The sequence below is a fragment of the Cololabis saira genome, unplaced genomic scaffold (assembly GCF_033807715.1).
Source record: "Cololabis saira isolate AMF1-May2022 unplaced genomic scaffold, fColSai1.1 scf112, whole genome shotgun sequence".
Taxonomy (NCBI): domain Eukaryota; kingdom Metazoa; phylum Chordata; class Actinopteri; order Beloniformes; family Belonidae; genus Cololabis; species Cololabis saira.
In genome coordinates, this window is record NW_026906276.1 from 76,424 (window position 1) to 96,419 (window position 19,996).

At 45.3% G+C, this 19,996-nt stretch overlaps 1 protein-coding gene and 1 long non-coding RNA gene across 2 annotated transcripts; both read left to right on the forward strand.

Annotated features, from left to right (window-relative positions):
- The first annotated feature begins 4,430 nt into the window (after positions 1–4,430).
- Positions 4,431–9,077, forward strand: LOC133438627 (stonustoxin subunit alpha-like). Its single transcript, XM_061717403.1, has 4 exons — positions 4,431–4,634; positions 8,259–8,305; positions 8,409–8,715; positions 9,026–9,077. The coding sequence occupies exons 1-4, from the start codon at positions 4,483–4,485 to the stop codon at positions 9,075–9,077; spliced, it is 558 nt and encodes a 185-aa protein (XP_061573387.1). The 5' UTR covers positions 4,431–4,482.
- Positions 9,078–15,280: 6,203 nt separating this feature from the next.
- Positions 15,281–19,251, forward strand: LOC133438628 (uncharacterized). Its single transcript, XR_009781696.1, has 3 exons — positions 15,281–15,334; positions 18,973–19,019; positions 19,123–19,251. It is a non-coding gene; the product is annotated as an uncharacterized LOC133438628 (long non-coding RNA).
- The last annotated feature ends 745 nt before the right edge of the window (positions 19,252–19,996 follow it).

Genomic DNA, 19,996 nt, shown 5'->3' on the forward strand with positions numbered 1-19,996 from the left:
TTGACCTTGTTGTACATTGGATACATTCTATGTTGTACGTCAGGGGGCATTGGTCTCCCAGTTTTTATCTTTTTGGTCTTGCTTGTTTTTCAATCAGAATGTCAAAGCACCTTGTATTTTCATGTACCCGGATGAGAGGTGCTATATGAATCAAATGTGATTGATGATTGAAGTTCAGCTTCATCACTTCTTCTCTGAAACCAAAGGTTTCAGTGTGATCATAAATGAGATTTTCTTTGATCTCATTAATTGTAGTACTTTTTTTCGGCCACTAGATGGAGCCAAAACGCGGCCCAAAAAATCCGGTGCAGTACTGTTTTCGGCCGCCAGAGGTCTCCACTGTGCGGGCCAAAAATGGGCTATGGTACCAGGACCGTGGACTTTTTTTTCGGCCAGCTGGCTTTAATAATGCTCAGCACGTAGATAGTGGGGGGGCTTAATCGTGGGAGGTCAAGGATTAACGGAGAGCGAGGTTCCCGAGCCGGCTCTGGGAGGGCTTTTTTTCCTCGATCCAAACCCGCGAGGGTTTTTGGATGGGGGTTCTGGGGGTCGGAGCCGGCTGGTGGACGGGGGGGGGGGGTTTGACAGCTGGGTGTCGTGGGGTGTCGGATCAGTCGGATCCCGGCGGGGGAACGGGCATTTTGACCGGGTTTGATCGGTTTGATGCGCCGTTGACGCGGCGGAGCGCATCTGGTTTGACAGCTGGGGGATCCGGCTTAGATCAGCAGGTTCCCAGCGGTCAAAGCAGCTGGATCCTCTGGGGTCCGTCCCAGGTCGGACCCCCGTGGGATCACGGGCATTTTGACCGGGTTTGATCGGTTTGATGCGCCGTTGACGCGGCGGAGCGCATCTGGTTTGACAGCTGGGGGATCCGGCTTAGATCAGCAGGTTCCCAGCGGTCAAAGCAGCTGGATCCTCTGGGGTCCGTCCCAGGTCGGACCCCCGTGGGATCACGGGCATTTTGACCGGGTTTGATCGGTTTGATGCGCCGTTGACGCGGCGGAGCGCATCTGGTTTGACAGCTGGGGGATCCGGCTTAGATCAGCAGGTTCCCAGCGGTCAAAGCAGCTGGATCCTCTGGGGTCCGTCCCAGGTCGGACCCCCGTGGGATCACGGGCATTTTGACCGGGTTTGATCGGTTTGATGCGCCGTTGACGCGGCGGAGCGCATCTGGTTTGACAGCTGGGGGATCCGGCTTAGATCAGCAGGTTCCCAGCGGTCAAAGCAGCTGGATCCTCTGGGGTCCGTCCCAGGTCGGACCCCCGTGGGATCACGGGCATTTTGACCGGGTTTGATCGGTTTGATCCCCGGGAAGCGACAGGATGCGCACAGGATGCGCATGCACGGAGGACGCGCCTGGCGCCCGCACGTGCGGTTGCGGGGTCCGAATCCCGCTTTCCCCGCTGCAGATCGGGCTGAAATTCCGGTGGTCGGTCCCCGGGAGCCCCTGCCACCAGTTACTCCGGTCGGAACCGGTCCGATTGCCCGGTTAAAGCCGCCGTGCCGTGATGCGCGACGCTCCAGCCGACTTCCGGGTTCCCAAAGCGCAATTCTGCAGGTGGAGGAGAGACGAGCTGGTCCCGGACAGTAAAGACCCAGTGTTCTGCTTTGTCTTCAATAAACATGCCAAAACGGCTAAAGATGATCCACATCTTCCTCCGTGCATGTGTTTCACGGAGCGGGATGCTCCTGCTGCTGCTGTTACCATGCTGTTACCATGCTGTTACCATGCTGTTACCATGCTGTTACCATGCTGTTACCATGCTGTTACCATGCTGTTACCATGGTAACTGGTATAACACTGTGGTTGCTGGCGTCTGATTTATAAACATCATCATTTCATCTGGAATTACCAGAGTGTGAAATATCAGAAATTAATCTTGTTATCCTTCTTACACACGGGGAGGTTTTAACAACATTTATTCCAATAACGGCCAAAGAACACGGCTGCTGCGGCTGTGACGTCACCAGGTCCGTCTGTATGTACAATTACTATTATATACTGTTCTTATAGGTCCCCAAATCACACAAGTTTCATATTGTACACTTTTACTAAGGATCTTATATCTGGTTTGACTGTCTTATGTCTAATTACAAGTTTCAGATAAAAGAGACAAAAACTTTATAAAATGTACACACACACGTATTTGTACAGTTCACAAACGTGAACAGTCATGTTGTGTTTGTTCAGTATACGTCATGTGCTTGAAGAAAGGAGGAGGAAATGACCTTTTTTTTTATCATCTTTTATTGTTACAACTTTCACAGGACTTGAAGAAAAACGACAAACTGGTTCATTACTCTCGTATTTTCACCTTACACTCCCTGTATTTGTGACAATTGTGACGTTTAACAAGTTGTGAGCTTGCACTTTATCAAGTGTCATGCTGTTACACTTGTACCACTCACCGTGTTGTTGTCAAAACTGAACATCTTACCGGGAATATATTGGTCTTAAGTTAAAATGTCTCGTTTTTAGTCAGGAAAAATCTCATGACACTTAAAACAAGTGGTTACTGGACAGAAACAACCATTTTCGCCCGTTTCACGTATTTTCCCAAGATAAAACGTACAAATCTACTCCAAACAGTTAAAAATGCTCAAATCAGTTATTTTCCTGCCAACGAGGCCTGTTTGCAGGTGTCATGAGATTTGACTCAAAATGAGACATATTAACTAGAAATAAGAGAAATATACTAGTTGGTGTTACTTAACCACTAGTTAGGCGGGTTTTCCTACTAATTTCAAGTCAAAATCCACTTGAAACAGGTGGAAATTGTGTCAAATAAGTCATTTTCCTGGTAATGAGTCTTGTTTAAAGTGTTAGCTGCTAGTTAGTCGCTAAGTAGCGGCTAACAAGCACCAACTAGCAGCTAACACTTTAAACAAGACTCATTACTGGAAAAAAACTACAATTTTCACCCGTTTCAAAGTAGATTTCCACTTGAAACAAGTAGAAAAATCAGGTTTTCCTACTAATTTCAAGTTTAAATCCACTTGAAACGGGTGGAAATTGTGTCAAATAAGTTATTTTCCTGGTAGTTATTCCTGGTAATTACTGGAAAAAACTACAATTTTCACCTGTTTCAAAGTAAATTTCCACTTAAAATTAGTAGGACAATCTGCATGTGGAACAAGATAAATCTTGTTCCACATGCAGATTGTCCTACTAATTTTAAGTGAGAATCCACTTAACATAAGTAGTAACCTAAACAACACTTACCTTGCAGCTACCTAACACTAAGACCTGAAACAAGAGTCATCACTGGAAAAAACTAAAATTTTCAACTGTTTCAAAGTAGATTTCCACTTGAAACGAGTAGAAAAATCAGGTTTTCCCACTAATTTCAAGTTAAAATCCACTTGAAACGGGTGGAAATTGTGTCAAATAAGTTATTTTCCTGGTAATGAGTCTTGTTAAAAGTGTTAGCTGCTAGTTGGTGCTTGTTAGTCACTAAGTAGCGGCTAACTAGCTGCTAGTTAGTCGCTAAGTAGCGGCTAACCAGCAGCTAGTTAGCCGCTAACCACTAGAGGCTAACACTTGAAACAAGACTCTTTACTGGAAAAAACTACAATTTTCACCTGTTTCAAAGTAGATTTCCACTTGAAACAAGTAGAAAAATCAGGTTTTCCTACTAATTTCAAGTTAAAATCCACTTGAAACGGGTGGAAATTGTGTCAAATAAGTTATTTTCCTGGTAACGAGTCTTGTTTAAAGTGTTAGCTGCTAGTTGGTGCTTGTTAGTCGCTAAGTAGCGGCTAACTAGCTTCTAGTTAGTCACTAAGTAGCGGCTAACTAGCTTCTAGTTAGTCACTAAGTAGCGGCTAACTAGCTTCTAGTTAGTCGCTAAGTAGCGGCTAACCAGCAGCTAGTTAGCCGCTAAGTAGCGGCTAACCACTAGAGGCCAACACTTGAAACAAGACTCATTACTTGAAAAAAATTACAATTTTCACCTGTTTCAAAGTTAATTTCCACTTCAAATAAGTAGGACAATCTGCATGTGGAACAAGATAAATCTTGTTCCACATGCAGATTGTCCTACTCATTTTAAGTGAGAATCCACTTAATACAAGTAGAAAAACCTGCCAGTGGAACAAGACTTTTTTGCTTGTAATGAGAACATTTATCTTGTTCCACTGGCAGATGTTCCTACTTGTTTCAAGTGAAAATCCACGTGAAACAGGTGAAAATTGTCCAATCAGTTACTTTCCTGGCTAACCAACACTTACCACGCAGCTACCTAACACTAACACTTTAAACAAGACTCATCACTGGAAAAAACAACAATTTCCTCCCGTTTCAAAGTAGATTTTCACTGGAAATAGGTAGGAAAAATCTGCCAGTGGAACAAGATTTATCTTGTTCCCTTGGCAGATTTTTCCTACTTGTTTCAAGTGAGAATCCACTTGAAACAAGTGGCAATTGTCAAATAAGTCGTTTTTCTGGTAGTGAGTCTTGTTTAAAGGGTTTCTGGACTAAAAATGAGACATTTTAAGCTAGAAATCAGACTACTGGTAAAGATGTTTTGCAGTGGGTGTGAATGGATTAATTCATTTATTTGTGCAGGGAGGCCGGAGCAGCTGAAGAAATCCACGCCCACGATTCGCCGTCATCCCTCCTTCAGGACCGTCAGGTGGGGGGCCGGCCGGGGACGTCGTCAGCGTCAGCAGCAGGACGACCAGAGGGGGAGGGGGGTGGAGGCCGCCGAAGGTTCACCTGTGGGAACATAGAATAATTCATGTTTTCACCACGAGAGGAAGACAGAGATCATATTTACATGATAACTACAGGTTAACTAACACTTACTAGCGGTCTACGGCTGGTTTATTGATCTGCGTCTTCACAGTTCACCACGTGGTCATCGTCGTCTTCATCACCACCATCTTCATCTCCGTTCACCTGTGGAAATATACAATGTTGGTGTTACATTCACAGCCTGTTTGAATAAATACATTGAAAGTACTGTGTGTGTGTCCGTGTCTATGTGTGTGTGTGTGTGTCTATGTGTGTGTGTGTCTATGTGTGTGAGTGAGAATGTGTGTGTGTCTGTGTGTGTGTGTGTGTGTCTCTGTGTGTGAGTGAGAATGTGTGTGTATGTGTGTGAGTGAGAATGTGTGTGTGTCTATGTGTGTGAGTGAGAATGTGTGTGTGTGTCTCTCTCTGTGTGTGTCTGTGTGTGAGTGAGAATGTGTGTGTGTGTCTATGTGTGTGTATGTGTGTGTGTGTGTGTGTGTCTATGTGTGTGAGTGAGAATGTGTGTGTGTGTGTGTGTCTATGTGTGTGAGTGAGAATGTGTGTGTGTGTGTGTGTGTCTATGTGTGTGTGTGAGAGTGAAAATGTGTGTGTGTGTGAGAATGTGTCTGTGTGTGTGTGTGTGTGAGAATGTGTCTGTGTGTGTGTGAGAATGTGTCTGTGTGTGTGTGTGAGAATGTGTCTGTGTGTGAGAATGTGTCTGTGTCTGAGAATGTGTCTGTGTCTGAGAATGTGTCTGTGTCTGTGTGTGTGTGTGTGTGTGTGTGTGTGTGTGTGTGGGTCGACGTCTCGCCGCTCTAGAAAGGTCGGAATTCAACAATACAGAGCTCAGGAGCTGCTCCGCGTCACCAGCAACCGATACAACTCGGTTTAAAACACCATTTTCATCCTTACCTGGAGGATGGGAGGAGATGAAGACGTCCACCTGACGGGGAGGCTGCAGCGTGTGAAAGATGGACGCCAGCACGAAGGGGCGTGACAAACTCTCGGCGGGAACAGGAAGGGGCGAGGGAAAGAATGTCACCGTCCCTCGGCCAAAACAACGGCACAATGACATTTATCAGTCACACAAATGCAAAGATAATTTGACAAAAATGACAAAGGGCCCCCTTTAATTTCGGTTCAAAGTAACTAAGAGGCATGCAGGTTTAAGCATGTTTTAAGCATGTTTTAAGCAGGTTTAAGCATGTTTTAAGCATGTTTTAAGCATGTTTTAAGCAATTAGCAGCTAAGTGGCTAAGCCCCGAGCTAAGCAGCTAAGAAGCTAAGCAGCATGGCAACACGGGCCACACAGCATTAGAGCCTTTTCCGAGGCCGTCTAGCCGACGAGCACGGACATAATCTAATAATACATGCCTTTATAAGAGGCTAAAGAGCGTTTTCACTCACCCACGTGCAGCCCGGATCTTTCACCCGGAGCAGGTGCGGCCCCAGGCTCCCCACCATGCCGAGCATCCCGTCGGTCGACGTCCCGCCGCTCTAGAAAGGTCGGAATTCAACAATACAGAGCTCAGGAGCTGCTCCGCGTCACCAGCAACCGATACAACTCGGTTTAAAACACCATTTTCATCCTTACCTGGAGGATGGGAGGAGATGAAGACGTCGACCTGACGGGGAGGCTGCAACGTGTGAAAGATGGACGCCAGCACGAAGGGGCGTGACAAACTCTCGGCGGGAACAGGAAGTGGCGTGACAAACTCTCGGCGGGAACAGGAAGGGGCGAGGGAAAGAATGTCGCCGTCCCTCGGCCAAAACAACGGCACAATGACATTTATCAGTCACACAAATGCAAAGATAATTTGACAAAAATGACAAAGGGCCCCCTTTAATTTCGGTTCAAAGTAACTAAGAGGCATGCAGGTTTAAGCAGGTTTAAGCATGTTTTAAGCAGGTTTAAGCATGTTTTAAGCATGTTTTAAGCATGTTTTAAGCATGTTTTAAGCATGTTTTAAGCATGTTTTAAGCAGGTTTAAGCATGTTTTAAGCAGGTTTAAGCATGTTTTAAGCAATTAGCAGCTAAGTGGCTAAGCCCGGAGCTAAGCAGCTAAGCAGCATGGCAACACGGGCCACACAGCATTAGAGCCTTTTCCGAGGCCGTCTAGCCGACGAGCACGGACATAATCTAATAATACATGCCTTTATAAGAGGCTAAAGAGCGTTCTCACTCACCCACGTGCAGCTCGGATCCTTCCCCCGGAGCAGGTGCGGCCCCAGGCTCCCCACCATGCCGAGCATCCCGTCGGTCGACGTCCCGCCGCTCTAGAAAGGTCGGAATTCAACAATACAGAGCTCAGGAGCTGCTCCGCGTCACCAGCAACCGATACAACTCGGTTTAAAACACCATTTTCATCCTTACCTGGAGGATCGGAGGAGATGAGGCGTCCACCTGACGGGGAGGCTGCAACGTGTGAAAGATGGACGCCAGCAGGAAGGGGCGTGACAAACTCTCGGCGGGAACAGGAAGTGGCGTGACAAACTCTCGGCGGGAACAGGAAGGGGCGTGGCGGCGCCAACAGGAAGGGGCGAGGGAAAGAATGTCGCCGTGCCGTGGCAGGAACACAGAACTGCACCCCCCCCTCGGCCAATTCAATTCAACCATTGACAATTCATGATCAGTTACCATTGTGTCTGCCTTAAAAGTATAACTGTGTAACTATTTTCTTAACATTTAGAATTTAAAATAAAAAAATATAAAAACGAACTTCCCAGATTTTTTTACAAAATATTATTTGTACGCACATCTGAACTTATAAAAAATCAGGCCCACCCAAATTTTTGCAGGCCCACCCATTAGCTACATTCTGGCTCCGCCACTGCTTATAGGTCCCCAAATCATACAAGTTTCATATTGTGTCATGTCTTCTAATCCAATTACTCAAATTATTCCAGGAATCGTTTCAGCCCTGGTCTCGTTTTGGACAACGAAAATGAAGACACATTTTAGCAGAGCTTTTATTTTGTAGTCTACATTTTAGTCCGGTTTTTATTCCTGTACAATATTACATTGTATATTTAATTATCGTTATCGTCACATGACCACAATACGGGAGAGTATCAGGGCTAGACAGGAGAAAAATAGAAATAATATTTTAGAGGAGGAAGATTTTCTTTTCATTATGCACTTTGAGGAAAAAGTGGAAATGTAGAGAAAAATGTTGAAATGTCAAAATGAATGTCGAAGTACAATTTCGAGAAAAAAGTTGAAATTTCGAGAAAGAAGTGTAAATGTTGAGAAAAAGCTGTGACATCTCTGCTTCCTCTGAGAGAGACTGAGCCGGTCTGTTTATGTAATCATTGCTCAGGGGTTTATGTTTATGTTCATGTTCATGTTCTGGATCTCTGAAAAGCGTCTAGAGACAAACATCTGTTGTATTAGACGCTATAGAAATAAAGTTGAATTGAATTGAATTGAATTGAATTGAATTGAATTGAATTGAATTGAATTGAATTGAATTGAATTGAATTGAATTGAATTGAATTGAATTGACCCTCCTCCTCCTTCCAGGGTGGAGCCTGCTGGACAACGATGGCTGACACCAGGTCTGAGGAAGTGTAAGTGTGTTTTTATTCAACCGTCTTCACTCCTTCATGAGTCCATCAGTGATCAATAACTGATCAATAATAACTGCAGCTGCTTGTTTGTTCTCTCCATCAGATTCCTGTCGACTCACCGTCGACACAAACACAGTCCACAACAAGATCAAACTGTCTGATGACAACAGGAAGATGATGTTGGTGGGGGAGGATCAGTCGTATCCTGATCATCCACACAGGTTTGATCTCTGTGATCAGCTGCTGTGTAGAGAAGTTCTGACGGGTCGCTGTCACTGGGAGGTCCAGTGGAGCGGACGTGTTTCTGTATCAGTGAGTTACAGAAGAATCAGCAGGAAAGGAGGCTCTGATGACTGTAGGTTTGGAGGAAACGATCATTCCTGGAGTCTGGACTGTTCTCCAGGTGGTCGGTACCGGCTCCTTCACAATAAAAGAGGAACATCTTCCTCCTCCCCCCCTCCTCCCGTCAGGAGGGGGGGAGGGGGGGGGGTGGTGTTTAGAGGCCCCGGGAGTGCCCAGCGGGCACTCCCGGGGCCTCTAAACACCACCCCCCCCCCCTCCTCCCGTCGGGGGGGGAGGGTGGCTGGGCCTCTAAACAGGTGTCTAGAGGCCCCAGCGGGCACTCCCCGGGGCCTCTAGACACCACCCCCCCACCCCCCACCATCCCCCCCCCTGACAGAGACTGAGCCGGTCTGACCCCCGTCCTCCTCCTCCTGTCAGGGTGGTGGAGCCTGATGCTGCTGCTGCTGCTGGACCATCCAGACAGGTCTGATCTCTGGGAGCAGCTGCTGTGTGGAGAAGTTCTGACGGGTCGCTGCTACTGGGAGGTCCAGTGGAGCGGAGAGGTTTATGTATCAGTCATCATATGTATCAGATCATTCCTGGAGGCTGGACTGTTCTCCAGGTGGTCGGTACCGGCTCCTTCACAATAAAAGAGGAACATCCACCACCTCCTCATCTCCATGTCCAGACTCTGGCAGAGCAGCAGTTTACGTGGACGTTCCTGCTGGAACTCTGTCCTTCTATGAATGATGATGATGATGATGATGATGATGATGATGATGATGATGATGATGATGATGATGATGATGATGATGATGATGATGATGATGAAGATGATGAAGATGATGATGATGATGATGATGATGATTCTAGTAAATGGGAAAAATTGTCCCCGGTCCCCCCCGGGGACCGGGATCCTTTATGACTGTCCTTACATAATTCTTGCACACGTATACTTTTAGCATGAATCCTACGCACTCTTTTATAAACGAGGCCCCGTCTGCAGAGGAAAAGATAATCAGGACCGGCTTTGTCCCATCAGAGAAACTGCAGACATTATCCAGATCCCTCCGGATCCTTTCTGAGCCCAACCACGGACCCCCCACCCCACATGTTTCTGCTTATTCTCTTTATTATAAGTCTGAGTTACCAAAGATTTGAATGATTTTTTTTTAGATAAGTGAATCATAAACATGAATTTCATCTGATTTTAATTCATATCCAACAAGACACAGTGGCAATCTTCATTTAGCCTTCTGTCCAACATCTGGTCATCAATTTAATATAACATTTAGATCCAAAACTCTGGAATGACTTGAATGAGTCGCTGAAGTCGACATTATCTTTTACCTCCTTCAGAAAGTTATTAAAGACATCTTATTCTGTCTTAACCTTCAATGGGCCCGATTTACTAAAGGTTTGCGTGTGTTAAAACGTGTGCAAACTTGACAGCACCCGCAAACCAAAGTGCCAGCTGATCTACAAACATCGTGCAAAGACGACTGCGTCTCTGAAATGAGCAAAATTGCACACGCTGTTCATTTAGTACTTTTGCCCTGATGAATAATCAATATGGTACGATCACCGTTTGTTTAGTTTTTTTTGGTTCGGTTGGTTTGGTTTAGTGTTTTTATTTGATATTCTTCACCTGTAAATACTATTATTTACTGGAATGTTGACGTTTGATCATAAATGAGATTTTCACCTCATTATTCTTGTTTTATTCTTGATTCCGACTCTGTCTCGGGGCGGTTTAGAAATGTAAATTCCTCATTCACTGGACCCACAACTTTCACACGCTCATCCATTTTCACTTCTCGGCTACTATTATTACCTGAACTAATTAAAACAAAATCTAAGTACAATTCGATTATGACACTTGATTCCAAATGTAGTTTTTCCAACAAATTGTAGTATTTTCTCCTAAAACGTGGTTTAGCGGTTAATAAAGCATCCAGTTATCAAATGTTCATAAACAGACATAACTGTGCTGGCGTCTGATTCATAAACGTCACCATTTCATCTGGAATAACCAGAGTGTTAAATATCAGGGTTCAGGTCTCCCCCGGGACCGGGGGACCGCTGGAAAAACCACTGAAAGAACCATGAAAGCCTCAAACTCACCGGACCGGAGTAACCGGAGAAGGAACCTGAGGAACATTTTTTAAAGCTATCTGTTTAATTTATTTATCTATCTATCTCTTATAATGTTTTTTTTATTACTTTTTTTTATTGTTGTGGACTGATTATTTTTTAGCCTTAATCCTTGAACTTTGACCTTGTTGTACATTGGATACATTCTATGTTGTACGTCAGGGGGCATTGGTCTCCCAGTTTTTATCTTTTTGGTCTTGCTTGTTTTTCAATCAGAATGTCAAAGCACCTTGTATTTTCATGTACCCGGATGAGAGGTGCTATATGAATCAAATGTGATTGATGATTGAAGTTCAGCTTCATCACTTCTTCTCTGAAACCAAAGGTTTCAGTGTGATCATAAATGAGATTTTCTTTGATCTCATTAATTGTAGTACTTTTTTTCGGCCACTAGATGGAGCCAAAACGCGGCCCAAAAAATCCGGTGCAGTACTGTTTTCGGCCGCCAGAGGTCTCCACTGTGCGGGCCAAAAATGGGCTATGGTACCAGGACCGTGGACTTTTTTTTCGGCCAGCTGGCTTTAATAATGCTCAGCACGTAGATAGTGGGGGGGCTTAATCGTGGGAGGTCAAGGATTAACGGAGAGCGAGGTTCCCGAGCCGGCTCTGGGAGGGCTTTTTTTCCTCGATCCAAACCCGCGAGGGTTTTTGGATGGGGGTTCTGGGGGTCGGAGCCGGCTGGTGGACGGGGGGGGGGGGTTTGACAGCTGGGTGTCGTGGGGTGTCGGATCAGTCGGATCCCGGCGGGGGAACGGGCATTTTGACCGGGTTTGATCGGTTTGATGCGCCGTTGACGCGGCGGAGCGCATCTGGTTTGACAGCTGGGGGATCCGGCTTAGATCAGCAGGTTCCCAGCGGTCAAAGCAGCTGGATCCTCTGGGGTCCGTCCCAGGTCGGACCCCCGTGGGATCACGGGCATTTTGACCGGGTTTGATCGGTTTGATGCGCCGTTGACGCGGCGGAGCGCATCTGGTTTGACAGCTGGGGGATCCGGCTTAGATCAGCAGGTTCCCAGCGGTCAAAGCAGCTGGATCCTCTGGGGTCCGTCCCAGGTCGGACCCCCGTGGGATCACGGGCATTTTGACCGGGTTTGATCGGTTTGATGCGCCGTTGACGCGGCGGAGCGCATCTGGTTTGACAGCTGGGGGATCCGGCTTAGATCAGCAGGTTCCCGGCGGTCAAAGCAGCTGGATCCTCTGGGGTCCGTCCCAGGTCGGACCCCCGTGGGATCACGGGCATTTTGACCGGGTTTGATCGGTTTGATCCCCGGGAAGCGACAGGATGCGCACAGGATGCGCATGCACGGAGGACGCGCCTGGCGCCCGCACGTGCGGTTGCGGGGTCCGAATCCCGCTTTCCCCGCTGCAGATCGGGCTGAAATTCCGGTGGTCGGTCCCCGGGAGCCCCTGCCACCAGTTACTCCGGTCGGAACCGGTCCGATTGCCCGGTTAAAGCCGCCGTGCCGTGATGCGCGACGCTCCAGCCGACTTCCGGGTTCCCAAAGCGCAATTCTGCAGGTGGAGGAGAGACGAGCTGGTCCCGGACAGTAAAGACCCAGTGTTCTGCTTTGTCTTCAATAAACATGCCAAAACGGCTAAAGATGATCCACATCTTCCTCCGTGCATGTGTTTCACGGAGCGGGATGCTCCTGCTGCTGCTGTTACCATGCTGTTACCATGCTGTTACCATGCTGTTACCATGCTGTTACCATGCTGTTACCATGCTGTTACCATGCTGTTACCATGGTAACTGGTATAACACTGTGGTTGCTGGCGTCTGATTTATAAACATCATCATTTCATCTGGAATTACCAGAGTGTGAAATATCAGAAATTAATCTTGTTATCCTTCTTACACACGGGGAGGTTTTAACAACATTTATTCCAATAACGGCCAAAGAACACGGCTGCTGCGGCTGTGACGTCACCAGGTCCGTCTGTATGTACAATTACTATTATATACTGTTCTTATAGGTCCCCAAATCACACAAGTTTCATATTGTACACTTTTACTAAGGATCTTATATCTGGTTTGACTGTCTTATGTCTAATTACAAGTTTCAGATAAAAGAGACAAAAACTTTATAAAATGTACACACACACGTATTTGTACAGTTCACAAACGTGAACAGTCATGTTGTGTTTGTTCAGTATACGTCATGTGCTTGAAGAAAGGAGGAGGAAATGACCTTTTTTTTTATCATCTTTTATTGTTACAACTTTCACAGGACTTGAAGAAAAACGACAAACTGGTTCATTACTCTCGTATTTTCACCTTACACTCCCTGTATTTGTGACAATTGTGACGTTTAACAAGTTGTGAGCTTGCACTTTATCAAGTGTCATGCTGTTACACTTGTACCACTCACCGTGTTGTTGTCAAAACTGAACATCTTACCGGGAATATATTGGTCTTAAGTTAAAATGTCTCGTTTTTAGTCAGGAAAAATCTCATGACACTTAAAACAAGTGGTTACTGGACAGAAACAACCATTTTCGCCCGTTTCACGTATTTTCCCAAGATAAAACGTACAAATCTACTCCAAACAGTTAAAAATGCTCAAATCAGTTATTTTCCTGCCAACGAGGCCTGTTTGCAGGTGTCATGAGATTTGACTCAAAATGAGACATATTAACTAGAAATAAGAGAAATATACTAGTTGGTGTTACTTAACCACTAGTTAGGCGGGTTTTCCTACTAATTTCAAGTCAAAATCCACTTGAAACAGGTGGAAATTGTGTCAAATAAGTCATTTTCCTGGTAATGAGTCTTGTTTAAAGTGTTAGCTGCTAGTTAGTCGCTAAGTAGCGGCTAACAAGCACCAACTAGCAGCTAACACTTTAAACAAGACTCATTACTGGAAAAAAACTACAATTTTCACCCGTTTCAAAGTAGATTTCCACTTGAAACAAGTAGAAAAATCAGGTTTTCCTACTAATTTCAAGTTTAAATCCACTTGAAACGGGTGGAAATTGTGTCAAATAAGTTATTTTCCTGGTAGTTATTCCTGGTAATTACTGGAAAAAACTACAATTTTCACCTGTTTCAAAGTAAATTTCCACTTAAAATTAGTAGGACAATCTGCATGTGGAACAAGATAAATCTTGTTCCACATGCAGATTGTCCTACTAATTTTAAGTGAGAATCCACTTAACATAAGTAGTAACCTAAACAACACTTACCTTGCAGCTACCTAACACTAAGACCTGAAACAAGAGTCATCACTGGAAAAAACTAAAATTTTCAACTGTTTCAAAGTAGATTTCCACTTGAAACGAGTAGAAAAATCAGGTTTTCCCACTAATTTCAAGTTAAAATCCACTTGAAACGGGTGGAAATTGTGTCAAATAAGTTATTTTCCTGGTAATGAGTCTTGTTAAAAGTGTTAGCTGCTAGTTGGTGCTTGTTAGTCACTAAGTAGCGGCTAACTAGCTGCTAGTTAGTCGCTAAGTAGCGGCTAACCAGCAGCTAGTTAGCCGCTAACCACTAGAGGCTAACACTTGAAACAAGACTCTTTACTGGAAAAAACTACAATTTTCACCTGTTTCAAAGTAGATTTCCACTTGAAACAAGTAGAAAAATCAGGTTTTCCTACTAATTTCAAGTTAAAATCCACTTGAAACGGGTGGAAATTGTGTCAAATAAGTTATTTTCCTGGTAACGAGTCTTGTTTAAAGTGTTAGCTGCTAGTTGGTGCTTGTTAGTCGCTAAGTAGCGGCTAACTAGCTTCTAGTTAGTCACTAAGTAGCGGCTAACTAGCTTCTAGTTAGTCACTAAGTAGCGGCTAACTAGCTTCTAGTTAGTCGCTAAGTAGCGGCTAACCAGCAGCTAGTTAGCCGCTAAGTAGCGGCTAACCACTAGAGGCCAACACTTGAAACAAGACTCATTACTTGAAAAAAATTACAATTTTCACCTGTTTCAAAGTTAATTTCCACTTCAAATAAGTAGGACAATCTGCATGTGGAACAAGATAAATCTTGTTCCACATGCAGATTGTCCTACTCATTTTAAGTGAGAATCCACTTAATACAAGTAGAAAAACCTGCCAGTGGAACAAGACTTTTTTGCTTGTAATGAGAACATTTATCTTGTTCCACTGGCAGATGTTCCTACTTGTTTCAAGTGAAAATCCACGTGAAACAGGTGAAAATTGTCCAATCAGTTACTTTCCTGGCTAACCAACACTTACCACGCAGCTACCTAACACTAACACTTTAAACAAGACTCATCACTGGAAAAAACAACAATTTCCTCCCGTTTCAAAGTAGATTTTCACTGGAAATAGGTAGGAAAAATCTGCCAGTGGAACAAGATTTATCTTGTTCCCTTGGCAGATTTTTCCTACTTGTTTCAAGTGAGAATCCACTTGAAACAAGTGGCAATTGTCAAATAAGTCGTTTTTCTGGTAGTGAGTCTTGTTTAAAGGGTTTCTGGACTAAAAATGAGACATTTTAAGCTAGAAATCAGACTACTGGTAAAGATGTTTTGCAGTGGGTGTGAATGGATTAATTCATTTATTTGTGCAGGGAGGCCGGAGCAGCTGAAGAAATCCACGCCCACGATTCGCCGTCATCCCTCCTTCAGGACCGTCAGGTGGGGGGCCGGCCGGGGACGTCGTCAGCGTCAGCAGCAGGACGACCAGAGGGGGAGGGGGGTGGAGGCCGCCGAAGGTTCACCTGTGGGAACATAGAATAATTCATGTTTTCACCACGAGAGGAAGACAGAGATCATATTTACATGATAACTACAGGTTAACTAACACTTACTAGCGGTCTACGGCTGGTTTATTGATCTGCGTCTTCACAGTTCACCACGTGGTCATCGTCGTCTTCATCACCACCATCTTCATCTCCGTTCACCTGTGGAAATATACAATGTTGGTGTTACATTCACAGCCTGTTTGAATAAATACATTGAAAGTACTGTGTGTGTGTCCGTGTCTATGTGTGTGTGTGTGTGTCTATGTGTGTGTGTGTCTATGTGTGTGAGTGAGAATGTGTGTGTGTCTGTGTGTGTGTGTGTGTGTCTCTGTGTGTGAGTGAGAATGTGTGTGTATGTGTGTGAGTGAGAATGTGTGTGTGTCTATGTGTGTGAGTGAGAATGTGTGTGTGTGTCTCTCTCTGTGTGTGTCTGTGTGTGAGTGAGAATGTGTGTGTGTGTCTATGTGTGTGTATGTGTGTGTGTGTGTGTGTGTCTATGTGTGTGAGTGAGAATGTGTGTGTGTGTGTGTGTCTATGTGTGTGAGTGAGAATGTGTGTGTGTGTGTGTGTGTCTATGTGTGTGTGTGAGAGTGAAAATGTGTGTGTGTGTGAGAATGTGTCTGTGTGTGTGTGTGTGTGAGAATGTGTCTGTGTGTGTGTGAGAATGTGTCTGTGTGTGTGTGTGAGAATGTGTCTGTGTGTGAGAATGTGTCTGTGTCTGAGAATGTGTCTGTGTCTGAGAATGTGTCTGTGTCTGTGTGTGTGTGTGTGTGTGTGTGTGTGTGTGTGTGTGTGGGTCGACGTCTCGCCGCTCTAGAAAGGTCGGAATTCAACAATACAGAGCTCAGGAGCTGCTCCGCGTCACCAGCAACCGATACAACTCGGTTTAAAACACCATTTTCATCCTTACCTGGAGGATGGGAGGAGATGAAGACGTCCACCTGACGGGGAGGCTGCAGCGTGTGAAAGATGGACGCCAGCACGAAGGGGCGTGACAAACTCTCGGCGGGAACAGGAAGTGGCGTGACAAACTCTCGGCGGGAACAGGAAGGGGCGAGGGAAAGAATGTCACCGTCCCTCGGCCAAAACAACGGCACAATGACATTTATCAGTCACACAAATGCAAAGATAATTTGACAAAAATGACAAAGGGCCCCCTTTAATTTCGGTTCAAAGTAACTAAGAGGCATGCAGGTTTAAGCATGTTTTAAGCATGTTTTAAGCAGGTTTAAGCATGTTTTAAGCATGTTTTAAGCAATTAGCAGCTAAGTGGCTAAGCCCCGAGCTAAGCAGCTAAGAAGCTAAGCAGCATGGCAACACGGGCCACACAGCATTAGAGCCTTTTCCGAGGCCGTCTAGCCGACGAGCACGGACATAATCTAATAATACATGCCTTTATAAGAGGCTAAAGAGCGTTTTCACTCACCCACGTGCAGCCCGGATCTTTCACCCGGAGCAGGTGCGGCCCCAGGCTCCCCACCATGCCGAGCATCCCGTCGGTCGACGTCCCGCCGCTCTAGAAAGGTCGGAATTCAACAATACAGAGCTCAGGAGCTGCTCCGCGTCACCAGCAACCGATACAACTCGGTTTAAAACACCATTTTCATCCTTACCTGGAGGATGGGAGGAGATGAAGACGTCGACCTGACGGGGAGGCTGCAACGTGTGAAAGATGGACGCCAGCACGAAGGGGCGTGACAAACTCTCGGCGGGAACAGGAAGTGGCGTGACAAACTCTCGGCGGGAACAGGAAGGGGCGAGGGAAAGAATGTCGCCGTCCCTCGGCCAAAACAACGGCACAATGACATTTATCAGTCACACAAATGCAAAGATAATTTGACAAAAATGACAAAGGGCCCCCTTTAATTTCGGTTCAAAGTAACTAAGAGGCATGCAGGTTTAAGCAGGTTTAAGCATGTTTTAAGCAGGTTTAAGCATGTTTTAAGCATGTTTTAAGCATGTTTTAAGCATGTTTTAAGCATGTTTTAAGCAGGTTTAAGCATGTTTTAAGCAGGTTTAAGCATGTTTTAAGCAATTAGCAGCTAAGTGGCTAAGCCCGGAGCTAAGCAGCTAAGCAGCATGGCAACACGGGCCACACAGCATTAGAGCCTTTTCCGAGGCCGTCTAGCCGACGAGCACGGACATAATCTAATAATACATGCCTTTATAAGAGGCTAAAGAGCGTTCTCACTCACCCACGTGCAGCTCGGATCCTTCCCCCGGAGCAGGTGCGGCCCCAGGCTCCCCACCATGCCGAGCATCCCGTCGGTCGACGTCCCGCCGCTCTAGAAAGGTCGGAATTCAACAATACAGAGCTCAGGAGCTGCTCCGCGTCACCAGCAACCGATACAACTCGGTTTAAAACACCATTTTCATCCTTACCTGGAGGATCGGAGGAGATGAGGCGTCCACCTGACGGGGAGGCTGCAACGTGTGAAAGATGGACGCCAGCAGGAAGGGGCGTGACAAACTCTCGGCGGGAACAGGAAGTGGCGTGACAAACTCTCGGCGGGAACAGGAAGGGGCGTGGCGGCGCCAACAGGAAGGGGCGAGGGAAAGAATGTCGCCGTGCCGTGGCAGGAACACAGAACTGCACCCCCCCCTCGGCCAATTCAATTCAACCATTGACAATTCATGATCAGTTACCATTGTGTCTGCCTTAAAAGTATAACTGTGTAACTATTTTCTTAACATTTAGAATTTAAAATAAAAAAATATAAAAACGAACTTCCCAGATTTTTTTACAAAATATTATTTGTACGCACATCTGAACTTATAAAAAATCAGGCCCACCCAAATTTTTGCAGGCCCACCCATTAGCTACATTCTGGCTCCGCCACTGCTTATAGGTCCCCAAATCATACAAGTTTCATATTGTGTCATGTCTTCTAATCCAATTACTCAAATTATTCCAGGAATCGTTTCAGCCCTGGTCTCGTTTTGGACAACGAAAATGAAGACACATTTTAGCAGAGCTTTTATTTTGTAGTCTACATTTTAGTCCGGTTTTTATTCCTGTACAATATTACATTGTATATTTAATTATCGTTATCGTCACATGACCACAATACGGGAGAGTATCAGGGCTAGACAGGAGAAAAATAGAAATAATATTTTAGAGGAGGAAGATTTTCTTTTCATTATGCACTTTGAGGAAAAAGTGGAAATGTAGAGAAAAATGTTGAAATGTCAAAATGAATGTCGAAGTACAATTTCGAGAAAAAAGTTGAAATTTCGAGAAAGAAGTGTAAATGTTGAGAAAAAGCTGTGACATCTCTGCTTCCTCTGAGAGAGACTGAGCCGGTCTGTTTATGTAATCATTGCTCAGGGGTTTATGTTTATGTTCATGTTCATGTTCTGGATCTCTGAAAAGCGTCTAGAGACAAACATCTGTTGTATTAGACGCTATAGAAATAAAGTTGAATTGAATTGAATTGAATTGAATTGAATTGAATTGAATTGAATTGAATTGAATTGAATTGAATTGAATTGAATTGAATTGAATTGAATTGACCCTCCTCCTCCTTCCAGGGTGGAGCCTGCTGGACAACGATGGCTGACACCAGGTCTGAGGAAGTGTAAGTGTGTTTTTATTCAACCGTCTTCACTCCTTCATGAGTCCATCAGTGATCAATAACTGATCAATAATAACTGCAGCTGCTTGTTTGTTCTCTCCATCAGATTCCTGTCGACTCACCGTCGACACAAACACAGTCCACAACGACATCAAACTGTCTGATGACAACAGGAAGATGATGTATGTGGGGGAGGATCAGTCGTATCCTGATCATCCAGACAGGTTTGATCTCTGGTACCAGCTGCTGTGTAGAGAAGTTCTGACGGGTCGCTGTCACCGGGAGGTCCAGTGGAGCGGACGTGTTTCCGTATCAGTGAGTTACACAAGAATCAGCAGGAAAGGAAACTCTGATGACTGTAGGTTTGGAGGAAACGATCATTCCTGGAAGCTGGACTGTTGTCCAGGTGGTCAGTACTATGTCCGTCACAATAACAGAGAAACATCCACCACCTCCTCATCTCCATGTCCACGCTCTGGCAGAGCAGCAGTTTACGTGGACGTTCCTGCTGGAACTCTGTCCTTCTATGAAGTCGTCTCTGACAGACTGATCCACCTCCACACCTTCATCACCAGCTTCTCTGGACCTCTCTGTGCTGGATTTACACTCTGGTCCAGTTCTGGTTCCTCAGTGTCTCTGGGTCCAGTTTAGTCTCCAGAGTCTCCGGTCGGAGAAACTGTCTCTGTTGGATCCTGGACTTGGACTCTGGTTCTAATTCCTCAGTGTCTCCATGATGAAGATGATGAAGATGATGATGGTGATGATGATGATGATGATGATGATGATTCTAGTAAATTGGAAAAATTGTCCCCGGTCCCCCCCGGGGACCGGGATCCTTTATGACTGTCCATACATAATTCTTGCACACGTATACTTTTAGCATGAATCCTACGCACTCTTTTATAAATGAGGCCCCGTCTGCAGAGGAAAAGATAATCAGGACCGGCTTTGTCCCATCAGAGAAACTGCAGACATTATCC

What these genes read in the sequence shown, in the direction of transcription:
- LOC133438627 (XM_061717403.1), top strand. Translation starts at nt 4,483, where the DNA reads ATGAGACATTTTAAGCTAGAAATCAGACTACTGGTAAAGATGTTTTGC. An exon ending in CCCTCCTTCAGGACCGTCAG is followed by an intron (nt 4,635 to 8,258) that starts GTGGGGGGCCGG and finishes TCCTCCTTCCAG; the next exon opens with GGTGGAGCCTGCTGGACAAC. An exon ending in GACTGTTCTCCAGGTGGTCG is followed by an intron (nt 8,716 to 9,025) that starts GTACCGGCTCCT and finishes TCCTCCTGTCAG; the next exon opens with GGTGGTGGAGCCTGATGCTG.